Source organism: Dermacentor albipictus, chromosome 1, assembly GCF_038994185.2.
Source record: "Dermacentor albipictus isolate Rhodes 1998 colony chromosome 1, USDA_Dalb.pri_finalv2, whole genome shotgun sequence".
NCBI classification, from domain to species: domain Eukaryota; kingdom Metazoa; phylum Arthropoda; class Arachnida; order Ixodida; family Ixodidae; genus Dermacentor; species Dermacentor albipictus.
The window spans coordinates 221,442,349-221,466,465 of NC_091821.1; the positions used below are offsets into that span (position 1 = coordinate 221,442,349).

General features: G+C 45.4%; 1 protein-coding gene and 1 pseudogene across 4 annotated transcripts in view; both read right to left on the reverse strand.

Annotated features, from left to right (window-relative positions):
* Pcif1 (Phosphorylated CTD-interacting factor 1) overlaps positions 1-24,117 on the reverse strand; it is a 192,926-nt gene that overhangs the window by 166,764 nt on the left and 2,045 nt on the right. For 3 of the 4 annotated variants that reach the window (XM_070530929.1, XM_070530930.1, XM_065453878.2), the window contains exons 3-5: positions 13,496-13,704; positions 6,501-6,694; positions 2,125-2,279 (exon numbers count right to left, since the gene is read on the reverse strand). In XM_070530929.1, the coding sequence (XP_070387030.1) occupies positions 2,125-2,279; positions 6,501-6,694; positions 13,496-13,704 (558 nt within the window). The remainder of the gene's footprint in view (positions 1-2,124; positions 2,280-6,500; positions 6,695-13,495; positions 13,705-24,117) is intronic. The other variant, XM_065453879.2, reaches the window with a different exon arrangement.
* LOC139054944 (uncharacterized) lies at positions 7,426-10,472 on the reverse strand (annotated as a pseudogene).

The following is a 24,117-nucleotide window of genomic DNA, read 5'->3' on the forward strand; positions in this document are numbered from 1 at the left end:
ACGGTGGCACGTTCCAACGATTGTGTTTGTCCTTTCCAGTGTCATGCTCTTAAGCCATTCTGGTGACAGTCCCACGAAGCGTGGGAGTGTCCACGCTTCGTGGACAAAGAGCATACGCAAGGAAAAAAAAAAAGAGCATACTCGAGAGAGCATTCCGTAACAAAAATTTATCAGTAGCTGCCATGGTCACTGGACTACTCATCTTCACTTGTGCCATCGTCCTCACTAGTGCGGCCATCGTCATCGCTGCTATGGTCCCACAGCACGTCGTCATTCAGCAACATTCCACATTTGGCAAACGGCCGCACCACAACATCTTGTGGGACAGCAACCCACACCGAATGCACCCAACCACACGCAGCCGTCAGGAAGGCTCTTTTGACAGGTCCGGTTCGCAGAAGTTCGTGGTCTTCTGCCGCCAGCTACTTGTACTCACGGCTGAGCAGGTCCTTAGAAGGTGAAGATCCGGGCTTGTTTCATGACCGTGTCGCACTTCACTGGCAGGGACCGATCACACATTTCAGCGACGTGCACCGCAAGCTTCGCCTGCAGTCCCAAAAGCGTCCCAACTTCGGCCAGTGGGAAATTCTTCGCTTGCCATCACAGGTGAAAATTTTGCTTCGCTGCAGTCGCCACTCTCGCACCACCCGTTTAGAAACATCGAACTTGCGGCCCGCTGTGCAGTAATTTGTTTCTTTGGCGTAAAAGATGGCAGCCCTCTTGAACACTACTGTGAACGAGCGCCAAATGTTTAGTGGGCCTGGAGCACTCATGACGACTGAGGAAGCATGGAAGTAGCACGTAGCCGGCAGTCGAGTCAAACGCGTCTAACTAGAGCTACAGGGAAAGGGAAACGTGAGCGGTGTCTGCTCTTCCATGAACTATCAATACTCCCTGCAAGTGCCGCTGTTTGGGGGGTGTCATCGTGAATGGAACAGTGGCACTTCCACAAACTATCGACACCACCCCATGAGTGTTGTGTGCACTGTAAAACTCTAAAAAATGTAGAGAAACCCTTCCGAAAAGAAAACAAACGTGTGGGATAACAAAAACTACGGGTAGGGCCATAGAGCAAACATAAAATTGTAACAACGTTGTGGCTACCCTGATATCTCGTCGGTCTCGCTTTTTTTGGCGGTACCATGTTTTGGTTTCGTTTGTAAGTTGACCCCCTGCTTCAGATTTTCGAATTTCAAAAAATAGGTCGACCTACAATCGTGTAAATACGGTATGTATGTGCATTTGTACAACAATCTACGACTGAAGGAGAGCAGTAGTAGATTCGGCAGGACGTCCGAGCTTCGGCATGATGCGAGTCCTAGCTTGCACAACGCCGCAACGTTCTTTGGCACGGCGCCGAAATGATGTTTGCTGTTGATGTGGTCAAGTAAAACTCTTGCTTGGGCTAGTTGGTTCATGCTTGAATGAGTAAAGGCAAGGCACAAAAGACAAGGACTGAAGAAGGACACAAACGACAGGACCGGCCCCGCTCTTCCAAGCGCCCTCTGTATTTATGCTTCGAGGACGTTGTTTTGATCTCTGAGGCTTGTTGTTCTGCCGGGCCGCCCGATGGGGACAACTTACAGCCGTGATTGTGCGACGAAAAGTAGAAACAAAACTTGTTAATCGATACGTACGTAATAACCTGGTACGGTTTATGTGGACACAAAATGCTTTATGTTTTATGTTCGCCGAGTCGGAGATTTGCCTTCACATTTAAAACGAAACTACTCTTCAAGGGGGTACAGTTTAACACGGTTTTACTGTAGTCACTTGTTGCAACATATTGGTAGCTTGGTGCAACATGCGCGAGCCAATATCTTCCTGCACCATTATATTTAGGTGGTGGCCACTTTCAAGCACAACGTAAGATGCGGGAACATTACAGAATAGCGCTGTATCAAATGGGAAGATAATACACAGGAGTCAATGGGATTAAGGTCGGGACCACGAAAATGCAACGTAGCAGCCGGGAAAATTTAACAGCAAGGAACATATCACTAAGGTTCCACTGTGTACAGTCAGCAAGGGGTTCTAGGTTACTGAAACAAACATTTTACCGTTAAGCATTCATTTATATTGCAAGCACAATTTAGCTGTAACATATGAATATTTTTAACTTGCCTTCTCTTGAGTGGCACATTTCATGATAGTTGTTTCGCAGACGGGTGGTGAGTGTAGAGCGCAAGTTTTCCACATCAGGGTGTGGTGGAGGCATTAGTGTTGGAGATCGCTCCCAGATGACAACATTGGTTGGCACTTCCAGATCAAATGGCCCACTACAGAAATAAAAATAAAATGAACACTCAGGTGACTTTTCACAATGATCCTGAAGACGAGTAACAAACAATTCTGAGTAGTTTACCTTCATGTGTATGAAGCACAGCACCTAGCATGCATAGATATAAGACTGTAGCAATGCTCAAGACTTAGCAAACAATTCCTCGGGCGGTATTTTCGAGCAATCACTTTTGAGAGTAGTAGTATAAAATTCGTGAGATTTTACGTGACTTGGCACTGAACATGTCGGCATATGTGGCAGATAGTGTTTCTGGCACTACACCAAGCTCACTATCTTCACACAACGCAAGGTGTGCTTTTAGCTGTACACTATGCACAGCAAACCCTCCTTATAAAGAAAGCACCTTACTTAAACTATCACTTTATTCGAAATTTCCCTCATTCCCGACCCAAATGCATGCATAACTGGATTACTCAAAGCATATCACTAAGCTTCTCCACGTAGAGTGAACTGTAAAGGGACGTGTGTGCACTCACAGCGGCGCTCAGCACCTTCCGCGCCGAGTCAAGTGTTCTGTGCCGGGCGAGCGAGCCTCTCCATCACCAGCTACGCCATCGCACATTCTGCGCACTCTTTTCCTCCACGCTGCGCCCACATGTTATAAGCAGCGAGTGGGTGCGCACTCACACCGGCGCTCAGTGCCTTTCGTGCCTAAGCCCCTTGAATTAACTAAAGGTAGCGACATTCCTCCTCACGTGGCTTCTCGCCACACATGCCTTCCCTCGCCACTCACCCTCTCAGCTTGTTCTTTTTGATTAAGCCAATCGCGCTGTGCAGCACGCCAATCATCATGATTGCCGGATCCACGAACACCGCAACTGCACACCGTGATCAAGAGCAGCTGTCATGGCACCGACGCAAATCGAAACAAAAACACGAAGAAAGCAAAAGGTGTGGCTGGCAGCGCACAGAAGCTGGTGTACTTGTTTCCGCAGAAACAGCACGAGTGCAACCACGCGAGCCCGCTCGACCAACAGGGAGATGCAGACAGGCCCCGGACCTCCTCACCTGCCCTCCCTCACTGGCTCAGGCAGCAAGATAAAGGAATGTTGCTACCTTTAGTTTTATTCATAAGGCTTATTCGCACCGAGTGAGAGAGCGACCCTCTCCGTCGGTGCACCCTTTTCCTCAATGCTGGGGCCGCATGTTATCAGCAACACTGTCGAAGTAGTGTGCAATGGAACAGACAAACGTTACTTCACGCTGCCTTGCACGTGCCCAGCATACCTAAAGTCATCCAAACCAAGACTCTACTGGTTCCCTGCGGCAGCTTATGCAAAGGAACCAATTACAATTTAGAAATTCAATCGCGATCTGATCGATCGTGATCGAAAATGCACCGCATGACTCCTGCATAAGACTTTCATGGAGTAGTGCTATTTCGGCTCTATTTTTTTAGCTTTTATGGAGTAGTCGCTTTTATCAAATTTTATTGCCATCCCGTTCACTCTGTTATAACGATGGCTTACTGTATTTAAAATAATGAGGTTCTGAACACATGATGTTCTACGGACAAGAAAATATAAAAAGTTAAATAGTTTGTTATATTGAAGTTCATTATATCGAGTCAACTGTACATGTAATGCTATATTCAACAGGATGTCCCGTCCACAGACAAGCTTGTAAATGAGAAGCCATTGAAAAGTTGTCACATGTAGTGCACCGTGACAAAGGCAAAAAATACAAAGGAATGGCACATCATCAGATGCATGCAGTGTGTGTTCATTGAAGGAGCAAAGTGTAATACTTAAGCATTGCACACATGGCTAAATAATGAACTGCATTACCCAAATCCAGACAACAAATTTGTAGGCTGTCTAGAGGCAAGGCGTCGTTACTGACTAGAAATTATTGAGCAGAAGTTAGCTGCTCCACGCATTCACTCAGGAACTGATTTCTTTGTGCAAAAAAAGTGGCTCGCCAGTTGCAAAATCATCTGGAACAGTCATCACTTTTTCCTTACAGACTCCAATAGGTTATGAATTATATTTGAACAAAAACGAACATTCAACAATTTCAAATAGTGAATATTTTAATTAGATAACAAAGACTATTAAATTCATATATGAAATTTCTACTATTTCTAAATCCCAAGTTTATAGTTCTCATGGTCTAAAGGCCATTTCTGTGAGCTGAAGAACCACTCATGACCATTTATCAATTAAAACTTTGTTCATCGCACCGGACACATCAGCAGGTTCCATATATATATAAGCATGTGTCCTCAAACACCATTTTCTACTAAAAACACGCAAAATTTATAGCTGGTTGTCAACACTGAAAAGTGCAGCACACATTCAACTTGCCTGAATTGATTCGTGGCATTTTGTACTTTGTCACAATATGGAGTTCCAAATAGCACTTTTTCAAAAGCTTAATGCTACACACCATTCTTGAACACACAGGGAAGTGATGTCACATGAGATACCCTTGATGGTTTTTATGTATATTACAGGCAGAGCATTAGCTGCATCACCACAATTAGCTGGATCACCTACTACCTTGCTATTAGAGCAACCTCTGCACACGTCCACTTGGCACTGCTATGACTTCAAAGGTACAGAATGGGTGTACATTTGGTATTGAGAGGAACAATAGCAATATTGTAGAACTATGTCATGAGCCAATAAAGGAAGAAAGAAGTAGAAGAAAGAGCAGAAGATAAGAGGAGGACATGAAAGCATGAAGAGTCGGTGGTAAAAATAAAGAAAAAAAATTGGTTAGAAAATAAGAGCGTCTGAATAGAAAGAATACAATATATGAAAGAAGAAGTGCAAAAGTGCAACTGGAGTTACGTGGACAACGGGAAAAGAGACGCGTAGCGGAAGAGAGCTGCCCAGCTACGTTCTGGAACGACGAGGGGCAGAAGCAGCTGGAGGCCGGACAGGGCGAGTAGAGCGCGAAGACGGCCGTAACCCAGTGGAAGCTGCTCTTCAGCTGCCGCGGCCGCGACTCGCGAGCTGAGCGGAGACCACCGGAGACCGCACAGCTACAGGCTGATGGAGCCGTTTCCTGGCCTACCTGCAGCTATGATGCGCAGGCTAAGAGGAGTCGACCGGGCGATTCAGGCGCCTCAGTCACTCCACTGCCCTGTTTCCTAACCTGGTCAACCATGGACCGAACGTCGGACGCAGCAACGTCGAGTCTACGACGCATCGGCGGGCCGAACAACGTGTTGTCCGAAGCAGCGACAAATAGGCGACGCGGCTATATTGAACTATATTTTGAACTTCATAACATGTGTGTAAGGATTTTAGATGACCTTCTCAATTAACTCACTTTGTGGATAGTTTGTCGTGTGTTAGGTTTTCTGCTATACGGTTTGTAACGCGTGCTTTCTTGATATATGTATCTTTCTCATGCTCAGGCCCCATAAAGGCTTCTCCTAACTCAAATGTTTGTTGCGTCGTGTTTACCACCACGAGACTTCAACAAACTAACAACTTAAAGTATCTTGGGCTGCACCTTTAGTGCGACTTAAAATGGCTTCACCATATTGACCTCAATCTTGCGTCTTGCTAACCCCTCACTTTGCCTTCTTAAACGTAACCTCAAACATGCCCCTATCCACGTAAAAAAGCTTGCTTATGCTACTCTAATACGCTCTAAAATTGAATATGCTGTATCGATTTGGGACCCCGCTCAGGCCTCCATTATCCCTAACATCTAGTCCTTGCAAAGCCATGCTGTTCGTTTAATTTTTTCAGGCTACTCATCCTATACAAGCGTCCCAGATTTTAAAACATGTGCCAAACTGGAACATCTATCGTATCCCCATAAACTTGTACGTTTAAAACTTTTCTATAAGCTTTATCACCATCCATCCTTTCACAATGATCTCTTAAATGCCATTCCTCCTCTCATGCCAACTCTTTCATTCCTCGCACGATCATTCAGTGGAATAATTTGCCATCCCACATAGCCACAGAAACCGACACAAAAAAATTTCAAGGTTTACTTCACTGTGATGGAAATGTGTAATAATATTTTGTTGATTGTTTTTTTGTTCATCCTTTCCTTTCGTATTATGCTTTATGTTTTCATTGCTGTTTTTTATTATTGCTTTATGTATTGTTGTTGCCCTTTCTAATATGTACAGTGTTATTAATAGTTGTTCCCCCCCCTCCTCTAATACCCTCCCCGTAAGGGCCTTTAGGGGTAACATGAATAATAGCTGCGTCGAACAGCTAAGCATTACCTAAGCACAAATTTCTTGGCTGCTGCTGGATTAGCATCATCAGATGCTCGTCGTTTGTCAGCTCGAGGCAGAAGCACTGGGCTGGACGTTGGTGGAGGAGATGGGAGAAGAAGGTGCGACGGTCCAGGCGGGGTTCCTGGGTCCACAGGGGTTGGAGGTCCCTGGATTCCCAGTGGGTCAGTAAGGGGGTCATACTGTAACCAGTTTAAGGAAACCATATTTTACTCAATGACATATGTTGAGAAGTTGCATGGACAAGAAATTTCTACTCGAAGAAAATCTATGCCCAGCCAAACAACTTAAATTGTAGCTTATGTTACATGAAACATCCTGCAACAGACCATGTTATTGTGAACAAGTGTTTAAGGGGGGACGTGGCTTTGAAAATCGGCTTCCTTATTTCTTCATGGATTTTGATGAAAATTGGCACAAATGTTTAGAATGTCTCCCTGATGCTTCCATAGAAGATTCAGAGTGATACCTTGAGAACATTTTATTAAATTTGATTGAGCAGAATGTTTCAACCTCGAACTTTGTGAAGAGCCTGGGGAACTTAAAAAACGTGACAGAAGGCTTGTAAAGTACTGACTGCATAGCTAAATGCACGCTGAAGGTCGTGACATTCTTGCTTTTTTTTTTTTTTCAACACAAATTTTTTGGAGTGTCATTTCTTATGTTACCTTCGTATCAAGCACACTTTCGGGGTGAACGAATAGCCACATTATAAATTTATAAAACGTCAAGGCCCAAAAGCGAGAATGTCACGACCTGCACTGTAGCCCAAGGAACAAGACAAAAAAAAAAAAAAAACAGAGTCAGAATAGGCCAAACAGTAACAAAGAAATCAGTTCTGCAAACTGAGCAGAAAGGTAAAAACACAGTTTTGAGAAAAAGGCCTTCAAAGTTTTGCCTTGCCTCCACTTTTCTAAGATGCACCAGGATTGTATTCCTTGGCGTCTTTAGCACAGCGGAGCTTCTTGGGCATGTGGCCTTTCATCTGATGTTTTTTAGATGCCTTTTTTTTTTTCGTAGGGCATCCTTTTCTGCAGCTCTTTGAAGGGAATGCTTTCCTGGCTTCAAGCCAAGTGAGGCACAAAACTGTCTGTATGCACGCAGCATTCCGGCGTTGTACTTGCAGACTGCCTCATTGACGGCTGTGTCCAGTGCGATCAATGAAGCAGTTTGCTCTTTTGGTAGAATTGACCAAATGACAGAGTGGAGACTCTCGGCTGCATTCTGAGTCTTCTTGCCTTGGCAACGGCTGAGTAGCTGAGGATCCGAGAGGCGTTGATACACAGGCAGCAACGCAGCTGAAACATGTGTTGCCAATTTGTACTTGTGTTCTGGCGGAGCTTTACCTTCAGCTTCTGCAGCCCGGTGTCTGCACCAGTTCAGGGGTCCTGGAGGGCAGAGCTCACGACGAGGGTCTTTATCTGTTGAAGTGATATACAGTCGCCGACCGATTTCCCGGACTCCAAAAATGCGGACATGCCCGATTATTCGGTCCGCTTCGCGGCATCGCCATTCTCCCCATAGGCCATAATGTATAACAACTGCCGAAAGTTTGGACACCTTGCAACCTCTCGTCTGATTTTTCGGACACTCCTTGAGCCAACTCGGTCGAGAGCACCATGCACCGACTCTAACCGGTGCATGCTTCGACTTGCTGAACGCCATTTTTGTTTTGAACGGAGCTTCCTTGCTGCCCCACGAAGTGGCGCTACTGGAAATCCCCGCTCATCATCATCGTTTCTGCCTAGTTCAATAGAGTGGCTCTGCAGCAGTTCCGGTTTCAGCTTAGTAAGCCATGTCAAGACAATCCAGCAACTGATTTGTTTCTTCGCGCACGACGCTGCCAGCAGACCGCGTTTTTTCGTTTGTGTGACTGGTGTCGGCACGGTGGTGTTTGCTTTGTGTGCTGTGTCGAGGTTTCGGTGATCCAACGCGGCATACAGAAACATCGCGTCATGTCTCTAATGGCGCCGACAGTGCCCGCGCAGACTGCGCTGCGGAATGCCGGCAAGCGGGTGCCGGGAGGCCTAAGATTTGTCGCCTTCCGATGTGCTCCCTACCGACGCGGAAAATGTTCTGCCGAGACTTGCGCAATGGTTGCATTGCAATTCCGAACGCCGTCTCATTGACAGTTTCACAGGTGCTGACACTGCTGTACTGACATGCGCAGAACTCGACGACGGCGAGATCATTCGTCAGGTTTCTGCTGCACCGCCGGACGATGACCGAGTCGGAAGTTGACGCACCATGTGCTACGCTGCCATCGCATGCGGAGCGTGTACAAGCAGTGACTGTGCTTTCAGCCCCCTATAGTGATCGTATGACCCTCTTTGAGATTCAGGCTTATCTGATTGCGCGTAAATTGAACAGCGTGCAACGGCACATTCACGATTTCTTCAAGCCTACTGCCGAGCTCAAATAAGTGCGTGGAAATAAAGGATTTCATTTTTTTTTCTTAATCTGCTTTTTCGGACACCTCTTTATTCGGACATTTCCGCAGTCCCCGTGAGGTCCGAATAAACGGTCGGCGACTGTAATAGAAGGTTGCCATTATGCCCCTTTGCATATCGTCTACTTCACTATTGTTACGTATGGCCATGCCATAATAATTGGTGAGCTTTTTGATTAGGTCTTGGGTCAGGCCACCCTTCCCTCCAATTGGTTTACTTCTTCTGCTTTTTGAGACAAGTGTACGCAGGGTTGTACCCATCCTCTTTTTCACGTGATTGATATAGTCCTCTTCGTTGAATGTAATGAAGCCATAAGCCTTGTCTTCACAAAGGGCCTGGAAAGTACGGCTATCCCCATCACAAACAATAGATGTGTAGCGGAGGTCATTCCTTTCCAGTGACCTTCTGAACAAGATCAATGCTGCCTCAACCTCCATTCGGCTTGAGTTTGCATCGGTGTTCTTTTGGCACACGTGATTCTCTTTCCATTCACTGTAGCCTTCATCGTTTTCTTTCAGCCCAAGCACGCATCCATGGCATCTGTTCGAGAGCACAACACAGTCAAGCACCAGACCAGTGTAAAATTTAATTATTGTGCCCACACCAATATGGGATGCATGACCAAGTGTCATCCATGTCCCGTTGTAGACTACCATCACATTTTTTGTGAATGCCAGGTCCATTTCGCTGCAAACTTTCCATACGGCTGCCACAGCATCAGAAAAGAGACTTGCCGCAGCCATCTCACCAGATGGCCTGAATTTTGATTTCAGATGTCTTTGGAATGTCTTATGGTGCAAGCCTCTGCGTGAAACGTTCATTACTGACCAAAAGTCAGTCAGTGCAGTTGCCCCTCTGCCGGTGGTATTAATTGCTTGCATTGCACGCATATTCACGTCAAAAGCCTTACCACCCTCTACTCGCGGCGATGACCATTCACTTGCAACAGTGCCGCAGGCATTGCAAGTCAGTAGCATTCCTGCAGCCAATCCATGCCTTGTTCCCAAATGAACAGTCAGTCCCGCCTGAGAGCATTCTTGGCACAAGGCATTCTTGTACAAAGCATTCAATGCTGTGACCTGCACAACCAAAAACTAATCCGCCAGCTCCACATCGGCACAACTTCCTCTCTCACCTGTGAACATTTTTCTCTCGGTCGCCGAAACAGAACTGAGTGATGCTTGCACTGTCTCGGCTCGCCCACGAGAAGCTTCTATCGATATGTAGTGCGGTTCCAAGTGAGCCTGAATTGTACTGCCCTATCTAGACTGCGTTTCATCCACGCGCGAGGTGCTTGGTCGCGGATCCGAGTCGTCGGCACACGAGGTGCGTCGTCGCGGGTCCGAGACGTCGACGCGCAAGATACGTCGTCGCGCGAGGTGCTTGGTTGTGGGTCCGAGGCATCCATACACTGAGGGAACTGCTGCTGTGTGTTCACAATGTCCGCGCCGCACTGAACATCAGCAGAATCAGCACTGGAAGCTGTTGACGACGCTTTACTTTTGGGCATCGGAGTCTTGCGCTTACGGTTGCCAAATTGATGCGAAGTTTTGTATTTCTTCTTGCGCCGTCACCGATCCATGATCACAGCCGAGATCCAACGCGAAACTACGCAACGGAGCCGCTACCGAAACTATAGAGGCTTGGAGAGGCTCGTGATATGGGTGATGGAGAACGCAGCTGCGGGAAGAGCAGACGACGCGCGGCACATCGCCCGCCGTTGCAAGGGGGCAACTGCTCCGGAGAACAATGGGGCCGCGCGCCGCCAATCAGGAACCTCCGCGAGACCTCGAAACTTTTGCATTTTCTGCATTTGTTTTCGCTCGGAGGAGGCCGGGAAGGCGGCAGATTTGAAGCTGAAGACATGCTCTTTCTGTTGCGACCAAGATGGCGGCGCTCGGTTGCGCCGTTACGGAGATATCACTGCTTGAGAAACATCGTCTTTTTGCGATTTCCGCAAAACTTCTCGTCGCCGTGGCTGCTACAACACTTTTTTTAAAGCACTTCTAAGCGGTTTCCAGGGAAGATATTTTGGAATCAGGTAGAGAAAGGGTTATAAAAACTGAAAATGTGATTTTCGAAAAATAGGTTTTTCGGTCATTTTTCGCGATGCGAAAGCCGCGTTGCCCCTTGTGTTAGTGCATATGGTGAAAAATACGAGGGACATTCCGAAAGTAAGTTTCATCATTTATTTTCGCACGGAAACTTTATTGCCAAAAAAAAAAATATACACCATGGCATCATGAACTATACACCTTGCACTATTTTTCCACATATTCGCCACCGACACTGAGACATTTGTCGTAGCGTGGAATCAGTTTGAAGAAACCATTCTGGTAAAACTCGCTGCCCTACAATGCAAAGCCTGAGACATGACCTCTTCACCATGCCCTCTGACGGCGTTCATAGATGACAGAGACACTAGTCCCACGTGCCCATTTATATCGGATAACAGCATGCACTTCCATTAGCAACCATGTTGTCAGCACAAATCTGTCTGCCATCGTGATTTGTACTCAAATAACCTCGGGCATGCCGGTCTGCTGCTCTTTGGCACTCTGCATATATGACTTTCCTCCTCCACTGCTCCTTCCGTTGTTGAACCAGCAACGGGCATGGATTCTTATGGCGATTGTTTGCTTCAGCTGGTGTACCATCTTCTTTTTCAAAAACATGACGACACTTACTTTCGGAACGTCCCTCATATATGCCAGCTTAGGTACCTTTCACAGAGGATCTTGTACTTATGAAAGGCAATCCAAATGTTCCTGGAAATATGATGCCCTGCCTCAATGAATAGTGGCCCGCTGCTCCAGCTACCTAAGTTTCGGCTGGTAAGGCTAACTGCATTCATTCACATCCTCCGCAATTATTTTGCTCTTGTGATTATGTTTTGCATTAGTCTTGATGGTGACTTTAAAGAACAAAGAATCCATAACAAGCTTTGTTTCCAACTGGGAAATATGTAGCCCAGACACACCGAACACTAAAGCAAGCATTTGGAAAAGAAGTTATGGGTCACAGCCAAGCTTACAAGTGGTTCAATTGATTAATGTCTGGCAGATCATTCAGGGAGGATAATAAATACTTTGAACACACTTCACGTGACACAACCAGCACAAATGTGACATAGTATGTGCAAAGATAAATAACGATCCCCACAACCCAAGTTTTCTGAAGCCCCTGATTTGTCATATAAAGCCTGCCTCCAAATTTTGACAGATTAATTGGAAATGTGCTGTATCACAATGAATCAAAATTTGTGCCCCCTCTCCTCGTGACACAGCATATACACATGCGTAAGGATGAAATAAACAAAAACAAAGTAGTGTGTGCAGATACACACATACACACAAAAAAAATAAACAGACATGTATGCAACTCACTATGGCCAATAAGAAGCAATATCAACACACTACAACTACGGAAAAATCAGATGTGAATGAATGACGTTATTCTCAATAGCCAAAACAATCAGACAAGCTCTTTGCTCATGTATTAGAGGGCAATCTAGCAGTCGACCAGCATCCCCCTCCATTAAGGTAGGACACACTTTCCCAAGGACTGCGGATAACCCCTTGTACACTGCCTGTTGGGAAGGGCAAGGGAGGCTGAAGGTTCTACTGCACTAAAAAAAAATTCATTTTCTATGAGCACTAGTCACTCCTTTTCTTTTTTTAAATACAGTCAACATTAAACCACATGAACTGAATCAGTGGCAGTCGGAAATAAGCTGCTGGCATGGTTACAGAACAAATAACATGTTTTATGCATTTAGATAGTAGAATGCAAGCTAATTTGTGGTTCTGGTGGTTGAATGTCATCAGAGGAAGTTGCTGCTATGTAGGGCATTTTATGACAGCTCATAATAAGATACATAGATGTGATAGTCTGTTATTACAATATATGCAACTTATTCTCAATCTTATACTGCAGAGACTCATATAAGGGCCGCACCCCCAACTTGGCAGCCCAAAATCATGAGCAAAAAATTTCAACAGAGAAGCAATCCTAACAGTACCCTGATGCCATGTACGTGCATCGATGATTTTTCGCTCGGTGCATACTTCCACATGCCGCTACTAGATGGCGAGAGCGGCACGTTGACCTCCGAGGCAATGGTTCATCCAGGGATCCGGGGTATGCACAAGACTGCACCAGCACCATCTTTACTAGAAGGTTCGGTCTGAGCGTAAATCACCAAAATTGTGAGAAAAATGAAGTGTGGCCCTTACAAGAGTCTATGGGGTATTTGCCTTTTCAGGTTAACAATTTTCAACTAATAGTAGCATATTCACCACTAAACGGGGTTGACATGCCAAAAGCAAATACTAAAGCATGACAGCAGCACATCAAATCATGGGAACGACGCAGATGTCTACCAGATCTTGTAACAGACACTGAACTCAGTGCAAGCATCCACTGCATTGATATGGTATGCTTAACAATTCACAAGATTACCTTTCAGAATGGTACAGTGCTCAACAATCAGCAGTGTCAGGTTTTTGATGATTAGCAAAGCTCAACATTCACCTGGGCTGGTGTGCTGAGCCGTGGCATTTCCCACAGAGACTCATTTGTGAGCTTGTTGAAGAAGTAAGGCCGACCTTCACGCTTGCTCCAGAAGCGCCGCCATCCCACTTGCAGCAACTCAGCCGGCAAGTCATGCACAGGATCTGGACCAACAGTCTGTGGTGGTGACAGGAATGGCGTTGTCTGCCCTACTGGGACATTTTCCACACCTGAATCCACAGTGTCACATTAGTCAAGTTACACTTTTCCACTACTGTGAAATAAATGAATACCGATACTCTGAATCTACAAGTCGATTGTGACTCGTAATATACTCAGGTGACAATCAAAACATCTTTTTATTCACTTTTAGGCCACTTCAAAAGCCAGGCGGTGTCCCCAAGCATTTTCAGTATAAGCTTGTGCACGCAAACCGAATTTGAATAGATGAACCTTGATATAGCAAATATGAAATTTAGTTGGTCATGTTTCATTTCAATGAAGTATTTTCCTGTGCTGGTATAACGAAATCGAAATGCAGTTACGGCAAAGCAATGTTTTTTTTTTTTTTGCATTTGCCTCAAAATATATATTCTGATAGAAAAAAAATGATGTCTACCAATTTTGGGGACACCCAATTTTGTTTTAACCTGCGTGATCCCTGCAGCACCACCAAACTAAACCAAGCACAAATGTACATAGACAATAACCAAAATTTCTGACATCAAGCACACGTGTATTGCTGCAAACATGAGATGGCAGCAACTTGACCGCCATGGGCTCAGTCAAGTATGGATCCATGTGCAATTCCCTCCATGTACAAAACTATGTTGGCGACGTGCGTGTTTTATTGTGATAGCAATTATGACACTCTAGGCTAATTTCCACAGTCCTCGTCAGCATCACCGTGACGTTCTGTATAAATCCCAAGAGCAATAACATTGCGGCTGCATGCTGCGGGTGTGAGTGAAAGCATTGGACGGTGAGCCGAGAAGGATGGTGACTCAATCTTGTGCATGCAAGGGAGGAAGCACACCGTCTTCAATCGCACGCAAGGCAGCAGATTGCAGGGGGTTCTACTCCGGTGGCAGCTGCATATGGCGCAAACATGAGGGCCCTATCTTGAAAGCAATCTGCGGTGGGTACAGAGCCTAAGTGCGCCGAGTGCTGATGGCTTCGTGTGCACTGCATTCCCTCTGCCAATTGCCTAATCACATATTTTCTTTATGATACCGTACTGTTTTCTCTGTAAATCTTTGCACTCACATTTGTAATCATGCACTTTCCTAATATTGTTTATGTATCACCTTCTGTACCACTCCTGTGATGTCCCAATTCATGGGATAGCAGTATTTGTAAACAAAAATAAATAAATAAATTCTGTCCTCAAATGGGGCACCGAGTGCTCTACATTCACAACTTCTGTCCGTAAACGTGGACGTGCTTTCAACATGTCTGATAAATGCGAATTTTGGCTTTATTTGCATCGAAACTTATGTGATTTACAAAGGACAGTGCCATAAATTTTACCCACTGTATTCCATATACAAGAAATATTAATTGGACCTTGCAACTTGCAAGGTGCAACTTGCACCTTGGTCGCCACGCTGCACGAGTTCGTTGCCGCCAATTTGTTTTATACCAGCCGCTGAAAGTGACTTGTGCTGCGCTCTTTTGGAGCATGAGTAAAGCACACTCTGTGTGACGAACGGCACGAGTCTGAATGCCACTGAATGGTTTCCAAATCTATTAATACTGAAAGGTGGCTCGTACCAGTACAGACTCCTTGCATAGCAGTGCAGAGTAAGGGAGCACATGTCTCTGAGTTAAGGGGGGAGGAGGGAAGGCTCCCTCCTTACTGCTGCGCTGATGGCCAACTACCTTCTACTCTCTGAAGAGGCAAAATTCGAGGTGGAGAGGAAGCGATTAGTTCACTTTCAGAAAGACAGCGGTTGCATTAACCAGTTTCACGCCTAACTGGTAAAAGTGAGGGGTGCTTTGCTCGCCACGGACAGCAATGGTAGTGACAGCGGCTTAAAAAATTCCATATGCCGAAAAATTGGTGTCGAGAGAAGTGGAAGGGGATTAGTTAGTGACTTAGGGGGAGGAGGGAGATCGCCACCCGCCTGGATACATCACTGGGTCTCCCATCAACTTTTTGTATCGGATGTGACATCGGCACGAATGCATAAAATATGCTCTCTGTTGACAGGAATGGCACTACCATCTAGGAATGGTGAAGCAAAGTACTGCACCGTGACACCAACGAGTGCCGACAGTGAGCACTTCGGTAGTTCCAGTGCCACGGGCACCCCAATGCGGTGTAGCCTGGTGTAGGCCTCATGCTGAGGTGACGACACAGTTTCTGCACATGGTATGTCTTTCACATCTGATTAGCCTGTGACATGTCATCACCTATGGAGTGCAGCTTCAACATGCATCAGCAGCACTTGCACGCTGCCTACTGCTTCATTTACGATGGCACCAACTAAGTAAACTGCTGCGCAAAGCGGCGCAGAAAGGCAATGACGTCGACAGGCGAATTTCGCTTTGGTCGGACAAGAGACAAGCCAGCGTGAAGCAGAACGCAGAACTCAAGTGACTGGCCGAGACACTACGGACCAAAATGCTCGTACCTTTGCCATAGCAACTCGCCAACAGGACGCCGTGCGCCAAGCAAACTTGCAACATGGTTGCCGACCCACAAGTTGTGCAACTCAGCAACTCTCTTTCAGTGCAGCGAACCACGAGTTCACGAAGCAAACATGCAACAGCTTCTATGAAAACATGTTTCACTTTCTTGCTATATCAATTCCCATCAAAGAGGGATCAACCATGATTTTACGATTATTATTATTATTTTATGAATATCTTATTTCTTTTTATTTGCAGTCGATTAGGGGCAGTTTTTCGGGAGATTTATGGCCACGTGCATACAATCAGAAGAATTGGTCAGAGTTCGGGAGTGTCCCGAACAAATCAGGAGAGTTGGCCAGTATGCAGGTGGGTCGTAATGTCAAAGAAGAGGCGGAGTGGTCAACAAATTATGCAACTGCACAAAGTCTTCATCACATTTAGATGACCAGGCGGACATGACCTGGCTGACTGCGAGCAGATTTGTAATGCAATGATGGTCACAAAAGTTTGCACAAATTAAATGACGAAAATAGGAACACAGGCATATGAAACTTCGCAGGGCCTTGATATATGCTGGCTTGGGATATGCTGCTACTACGTGAAGCTCGTCAGGATCAAGAAAGATGCTGTCTTTTGAAATAATGTGACCGAAGATGGTTAACTTTCAAGCAGCAAAACGGCACTTCTAGAGGTTGAGCTATAGGTCGGCATAAGTGACACAGGTCAGAATATTGTGCAGACGAGCAAGGTGTGTCGGAAAATCCGGAGAACACAACTATATCATACAAGTAATATGAGCATGTCTTCCATTTGTAGCCACGAAGTATAGTAACGATCATAAGCTCAAAAGTAGCGGGTGCGTTGCAGAGTCCAAATGGCATGACCTTAAACTCGTACAGGCCGTCGAGAGTCATAAACACTGTTTTTAGGTGGTCAGATTCAGCCATCGGAACCTGCCATATAGTTAGTGCAGGTCCAAGGAAGTGAAGTATTCTGCATTTTGCAAGCAGTCAAGAGCGTCATTGATCCGATGTAGTATGCAAACATCCTTCCTTGCAATCTTGTTTAGACAACAATAACACACAAAAACTAACCGAGCCATCTTTCTTCTGCACAAGGACCACAGATGACGACCAAGGACTTTGGGAAGGCTGAATGACTCCGTGAAGCAGCATGTCGTCCAATTGCTTTCTAATAATTCAGGGCTCACCCATGGTAATGTGACAACGGCGATGTCACAAGGGGGCATGGCATGTAAACCAGTGTCTATGCTATGAGACACAGTTGCCGTGCGATCCAACAATGTCCGATGACAGTCAAAGGAAAAGACAAACTTTTGTAGGAGATCTAGAAGTTGGGCATGGTGGGCCGGAGAAAGATCAGCGTTGTTGGTGGAGTCAAACATGGTTGGAGGCAATGGGCCAGGGACAGAAGTGATGGCACCAATGTGACTATGCGCAGAGTCATCAGGACATCAATATCTTCAACCCAATGGACATCTTGAACATGTCCTGAGGTCTCTTCACTCAGTGAAACGATTGAGTATGAGTAGTGGTTGGAAACCAGCATCATTGTGGCCCCTGAGGTAACAGTGAGGACAGCAAATAGGAGAAAATTGCCTTTGCATTGAGCGAACACGTCAGATGGTGTCAATACTACAGTGGCACCTAGCACTGACATTTACAGGGGTACGTTTGTGTCGGCACAAACGAAGAGTTTGCTTGTAATGAGACAAGTGCCGGCCGATGGTAAGCCACAGAGTGGCAAAAGCGCCACTTCCACACAAGAACAATAGATGACGGCCTTATGACACAACAGACAATTTTATCCGAAGATGAGGTCACGAGAGCAGGAGGGCAACATAAAAAACTCAATGTGCAGAACATCTTGGATGATGGCACGGGCTGTGCACATGGCTGATGGATGAAAATGCTGCGTGCTAGCAGTAGAGAGTACCATGCCACAAAGTGACATAACTTTTTTGAGCTTGCGAAAATTATTTTCGTTGATGACAGAAACGGCGGCTACGGTATCGACAAGTGCTAGTGCAGTGGCTCCCTCAACATATACACTACGTTAATAACATGTTCCAGTGAAAACAGAAGTCTTGTAGAGATTGAAACACTTGCAGTTCTTGCCTCCAGAACTGCACTTATCAGTTTCCCTCGACAGTAAGGGGACGACAATGCATAGGCGAAAGCGACCGTCAATGAGGAGGAGGAGAACAAAAAGTGTTCTGGCGGCGATCGGAGTCTAAAGGTCTTGGTGAAGATTAAGAAGTGGTGGTGTGTTGCAGCATGTAGCTAGGCGGATCGAAGGGGCCATGGGTAGCCAGAATGTGGTGGCGACAGTAGAGCACAAAATGGCCAGCAATTCCACAGGCGAAGCAGAGGGGCAGTTGTCTCGTGTGTGTAATGTGTCCGCAGGACGAAAAAAAACTACAGTGACTGCCTCAGAACAGGAACTAGAGCTGGACGCATGAGGCGCTAAGAATAAAAATGCCGGAGGGGGTTGTGCTATCACTGCGGTGCAGTTAGGCGGCAGAGGTGGGAAACGGGGAGGGTAGTCGGCATAGGATAGCGGCGCAATCACAGTAGTTGCTGGGTGAACGGCAGGAACGGCAGGAGTTGCCTCAGAAATCTGGGTTTGGATGGCTTGCTATAGGGCCGAACTCGAAAGTTGCGGCAGGTTCCTGTCCGTGAGGCAGCAGTGAACTAGCAAGCCAGCTCCTCTCTAAAGAAATCTTTTATGTGATGAAAGAGCAAGGAGGGGCCGGGGTGGCCGGTGGCAACAGCAACGCCCAAGATAGAATCCGCTTGCAGTACGTTTTGGCGGGCGATGGTGCATTGACAGCACAGCTCATCAAAGCTCTAACACAGACCGACTTCATTCGAGAATGTGCTTGATCTTCTCATCCTCTGTCATGATGGGATTCATGCAGTTCCAGAAGTCGAGCACATCCTCAATGTAGCTGGGAAACGTCTCACCCAGCTGATGTGCTTGCTGGCGTAGACGCTGTTCGGCGCAAAGGTTACGTACTGTGGGCCATCCAGACACTTCACTAAAAAGGGTCTTAAACGTGGACCTGCTCATAATATCAGATTCATAATTTTTAAACCAAAGGGTGGCAACATCAGTGAGATAAAATATGCTGTTCAGCTACATCTGGTTGTTCCATTTGTTATGGATGCTCAAGCGTTCATACGATGACAGCCAGTCTTCCACGTTGTGTTTTCCAGTAGCGCTGAAAATGGCCGGATCCCACTGGCGAAGTACACCAGCACAAATGATAGGGGCTGCTGCTGTCAGCTCAGTCTGCGCTATGGCTGTATGCATGGTGTTGGAAAATCTGGTGGGCAATATCGAAGTGCATAGCTCCAGGACGAGGCAGGGGATCCCGGCACTTCCACCAAAAGTAATGAGGTTTACTATAAAAACGATAACTGCTCGAAGGTACAGCATAGTGCACAGTATGTGTGAGCAACCCGGGCTCTTGCACAATCTCGTGGCACGGGTATTCTTCTTTCTCAACACACCAGTGACAACACAGCTAGGGGCACGTCTGCTTCATTACACAACGAAAGTAACTAAAAAAAATAGAAACACCGCATCGAGCACGCAATTCCAACAACGGACCTCCCAATCGCAAGTGCAGAACTGTGACCGTTACGCCATAAAATAGACAGACAGCAGGTTTCTTCCAGAGTATTTATGCGCTGTCATGTAGTGCAGCTCAGCTATATAGGGACAGATGGAGCAAAGTGTGTTCTCTGCCGTACTGTAGTACCTAGGGAAAGGCAGATTCCAAGATACGAGATGTCTTTCTCCCATCTCCCATATGCGCACGACACTCGGGCAAATACAACAAATGTCTTCAGTTGGACTTGCGACACAAAGGCGCCATAGGAAAGGGCACGTGCTCTGGCACAAACGAGTTGCAGGGAGGCCTGCTAGTTCAGGCTATTCGCTTACATTGACTATCGTCGTCGATGGTTTCTGCACACTTTCTGCATGTTTTCAATCGTACACCTTATCAGCAATCAGCTGTGAGATCTGACGCATGGGTTAGGTTGACAGCTCGGTCGGTCGTTCAGGCTATTTGCTTACATTGACAAACAGTTATAGTCGATGGTTTCCACATGCTTTTTATGTTCGCATTCATAGACCGTGTCGTAAATTCACTGTGGGATCGGATGCACAGGCTAGACTGACAGCCATAGCAGCTAAGTTCAGAACCACGTGCGGTCCTTTCCATGCTTGAGAGAAGTCTGTCAGCAGCATGCATGTTTTGGCCAGCGGCGGCTTGACTTGGTTGGACCACAGTCAGCAAGCCAATGTGTTGATTACACACGATAACACAGACTGCATGGTTCTTTATTTACGGCAGTGCAGAGACTGCGTGTGTAATTTACTGTTCTTCCCGTGCCTCACAGCATCACGGCAACATGTCCAAGGGTCATCAAAATCCACAAGAGATCCTTTGCTGGCCCATTGGGGAAACTCTGCTGGCATTTCTTTTGCGTAGACTTGACTGATATTTTTTCCCACCGATATCTATGTGTATGCTTATAACGAATATGGGATATAACGAAGTTTTTTTTTTTGTGGCCAATGCGACTTTGTTATTACAATGTTCAACTGTATATGCAGAACTGCTTCTAAACAAGTTTTTCTGTTTGAAGAACATCATTGACTGCAATGAGAAAACCTTTGCATCATGACAATCATTTTAGCCCCTGGATTTTTGCCAGATTTCACATCAAATGTACAACACAAAAAATGGACACAATGGCAAACAAAACAATGCTAACCAGCAAATCAAAGGGTTCCTGCTGAGAAAAGCATGTACAATTCCGTGTCAAAAAAAGTAAATACCAGCTAGCTGGCATTAACTTTTTTTGCAATGGGGTGCACATACAAACAGTATGACAACACTGAATAATAGCCTTTTTGACACTCCAAAAGCTTTGATACTGACACTGGTACCCTTATCTTCTGCCATTACGTCTGGATATTTGCAATCATCAGTAAGTACATCTGTCAGGTGGACTCTCGCTGCAGACACTTCACACCTTCCAAATCAGTGAAGCTAAGAGACCGCAGCCTGAGGACAGCAGAAGAATGTGATACAAGTGCTTTGCTCAAGCTGTATGTGCTGCTATTTGCTGATCTACATTTATTTATTTATTTGTACAAGTACTGCTAGCCTTGTTACCTGGCCTTAGGCAGGAGCAGGCATTTGGAACAAAAAAACAAGTATGAAAGAAGATCAAACAAGATAACAGACATTGAGCAAGAATCTGCATAACAAACAACATAAGAGAAACTTTTTCACAATCATGATTTGACTGGTAAATACGAGGGATGAACGCTATGGTCTATTCACAAAGTGCAGAAAGAAAGGTTGAAACTGTTGGACAGTCGACAGTTGTGGCAGGTAATGTGTTCCATTCAGAAATTGTGCGCGGGAATAAAGAATTTTTAAATGCGTTGGTCCTGCAGGAAAAATCTCTAACCTTTTTGTTGTGATAAGAGCGCGTGGGCGGTGGCTAGTCGGTAGAATATATGTTTTATCTATTTCTAATTGACTGTTATAGAGTAAGAAGAAAAATTTCATTCTGTCCCGGTAACACCTTATTGCAAGGCTTTCCAGTTCTGCAGCTTTTAGAAGAGATGATGGAGACGTGCGCCAGCTGTACGAATTGAAAATAAACCTGGCTGATTTTCTTTGGACTTTCTCAATTTTAGTGATGTTGGTTTGTGTGTGTGGATGCCAAGCAATCGCAGCTTATTCTAGAATGGGTCGGATGAATGTTGTATATGCTAAAAGTTTTATTTCAGGTGAAGTGTTTAGTATTGATTGCCTTAAAAAGCCTAGTTTCTTCACTGCTTTATTATAAATGTATGTTACATGTTCATTCCACCTAAGATCTGATGTTATTACTACTCCCAAGTATTTGTACGTAGACACGACTGATAAAGACTGGTTGTTAATGCTATAACTAGGGGTTAAGGGATTCGTTTTGCAAGTAATGGTCATTGCAAATGTCTTCTCAAGGTTAATACTCATCTGCCATTTCGAGCACCATGTTTCTATTGTAGACAGCGCCGTGTTTAAAGCTTCCTGATCATTTGAATTGCATATTTCGTTGTACAAGATGCAGTCATCTGCAAAAAGCTTTATCTTGACGCATATGTCACTGATGACGTCGTTAATAACATTCAGAACACCTAATGAGATGGAAAACATTTTATTACTTTTTTGACACATTACATGGTTACTGACCAATAAAGAATGCCTTGTTTTCGTTTTATTTGTGGAAATCTAAAAAAATGCTGACATAATTTGTGCCCCCAACAATGGGTATTGAAAAAAATACTCCTCACCAAATAACTTTTCAACTTCAAACAGAGAGCTTTTTAAACCACATTCTTATAAAGAAAATAATGTAATGACTATCTAACATAATGCATTCAATAAATCTTGCTATTTAAAAAGTTTTTGGTGTCTAGATTCTAAAGTTTTCAACCATGCAGCCTGAGCAGCTGTGTGGCTACTGTGACATGGTATAACGATTATCACAGTTGTAGAGAATTGCACAAAATCCCTCATTTTCTTCTTATTTGCAAATATTCACCATACACGTCTAACAAACATACATCCATCGAAATGTTTACCCTAAAGGATAATTTAGCTATATCATTAGCAGTATATAACAGCCAAGATTAATTGTTCATCTGTATGTTCTCTTATGAAATACACATGAACAAAAATGTTCATTCAGAAGCCTTGCAATGTTTTAAGTCTGCCACTGCAGGTTTTCTGCATTAAAACTACACACATACAGCCAACAAATGAGCAGGCAGCACAAGCACTAGGATTCTGCATCTACCAGACGATAATTTTACTTCAGGCACCAGTAATCAAAACCTCGATATAATGAACTTCAATATAACGAAATTATCGATATAGCAAAGTATTTAACTTTTCATAACCTCTTGTCATGGACACCATGTATTTAGAACCTCGATATAATGAAGTGTGTTTGTGTGCGATTTCAATATAATGAAATTTCGCTTTAAAGGAATGCCTAGAATAAATCGAAACTTCCGCGGACGCAGATGGTCAAATAACAAGTACAAGCGGCTGCTTGCATACCTCTCTCAAATCGCGTGCGGCGGGACAAAAGCGACCGCCGAAGTGGAGCCGCATCATGTTCAGCATAAAGTCCGTGTGCGATAGGATCCTATCGCGAAGCGCGCACTTCGTGCTTTAGGCGCGAGTGAAAGCGTACGAAGGCGAGGCAAGAAAGTTGGCGGCTTCACATGCGCCGTCTTTCCGCGCGAGCAACAAGAAAGAGGGGGAGGGGAGCGAGCTCGCGATAACGCGATCAAGCGCGCGCGAGGGGCAGGGGGTAAGTTGGCGGCGTCCCGATTTCTTGCGCGAGTCTCGGACGAGGCTGAGGGCATACGCAGCCGCGCACCCTGCTTTAGAGGTAATCTGCCGCGTTTGCAAAGAGTGGGCGTGCCGAGACGGCGTGGCATCATGTAAGCTATATTCCCGCACGTTTAGTATTGGAGGTTGCGTAATCTCGAGTTTCGGTGACTCGTTGGAACGAGGCAGACGATGCATTCGCTCCCCGCTGCCGACGCTTTTCATGATAGCGTCGTCCCAGTGCGGGTAACGCTATCAGCCGCGGGGGCGGAATGCACGCGAAAGCGTGGTTGGCTTCGCTTAATTCGTACCGCCCATGTGAAGGTATCAACGTGGCATGAAACCATATCATTCGTCACAATTCCTCAAAACGAATTTATTTTTTGCTTTATTCGATTGCCCGATAACTTCGAAAATACTGCGGCCCCTCTCCGTGTAAGAAAAATTTATCGGCGACTGTACTTATTTGCATAAACGGGGGAATTTCAATACAACGAAATTTCGATATAACGAAGCAAATTGTCGATTTTACCTACTTCGTTATTCGAGGTTTAACTGCATAACAAATTCA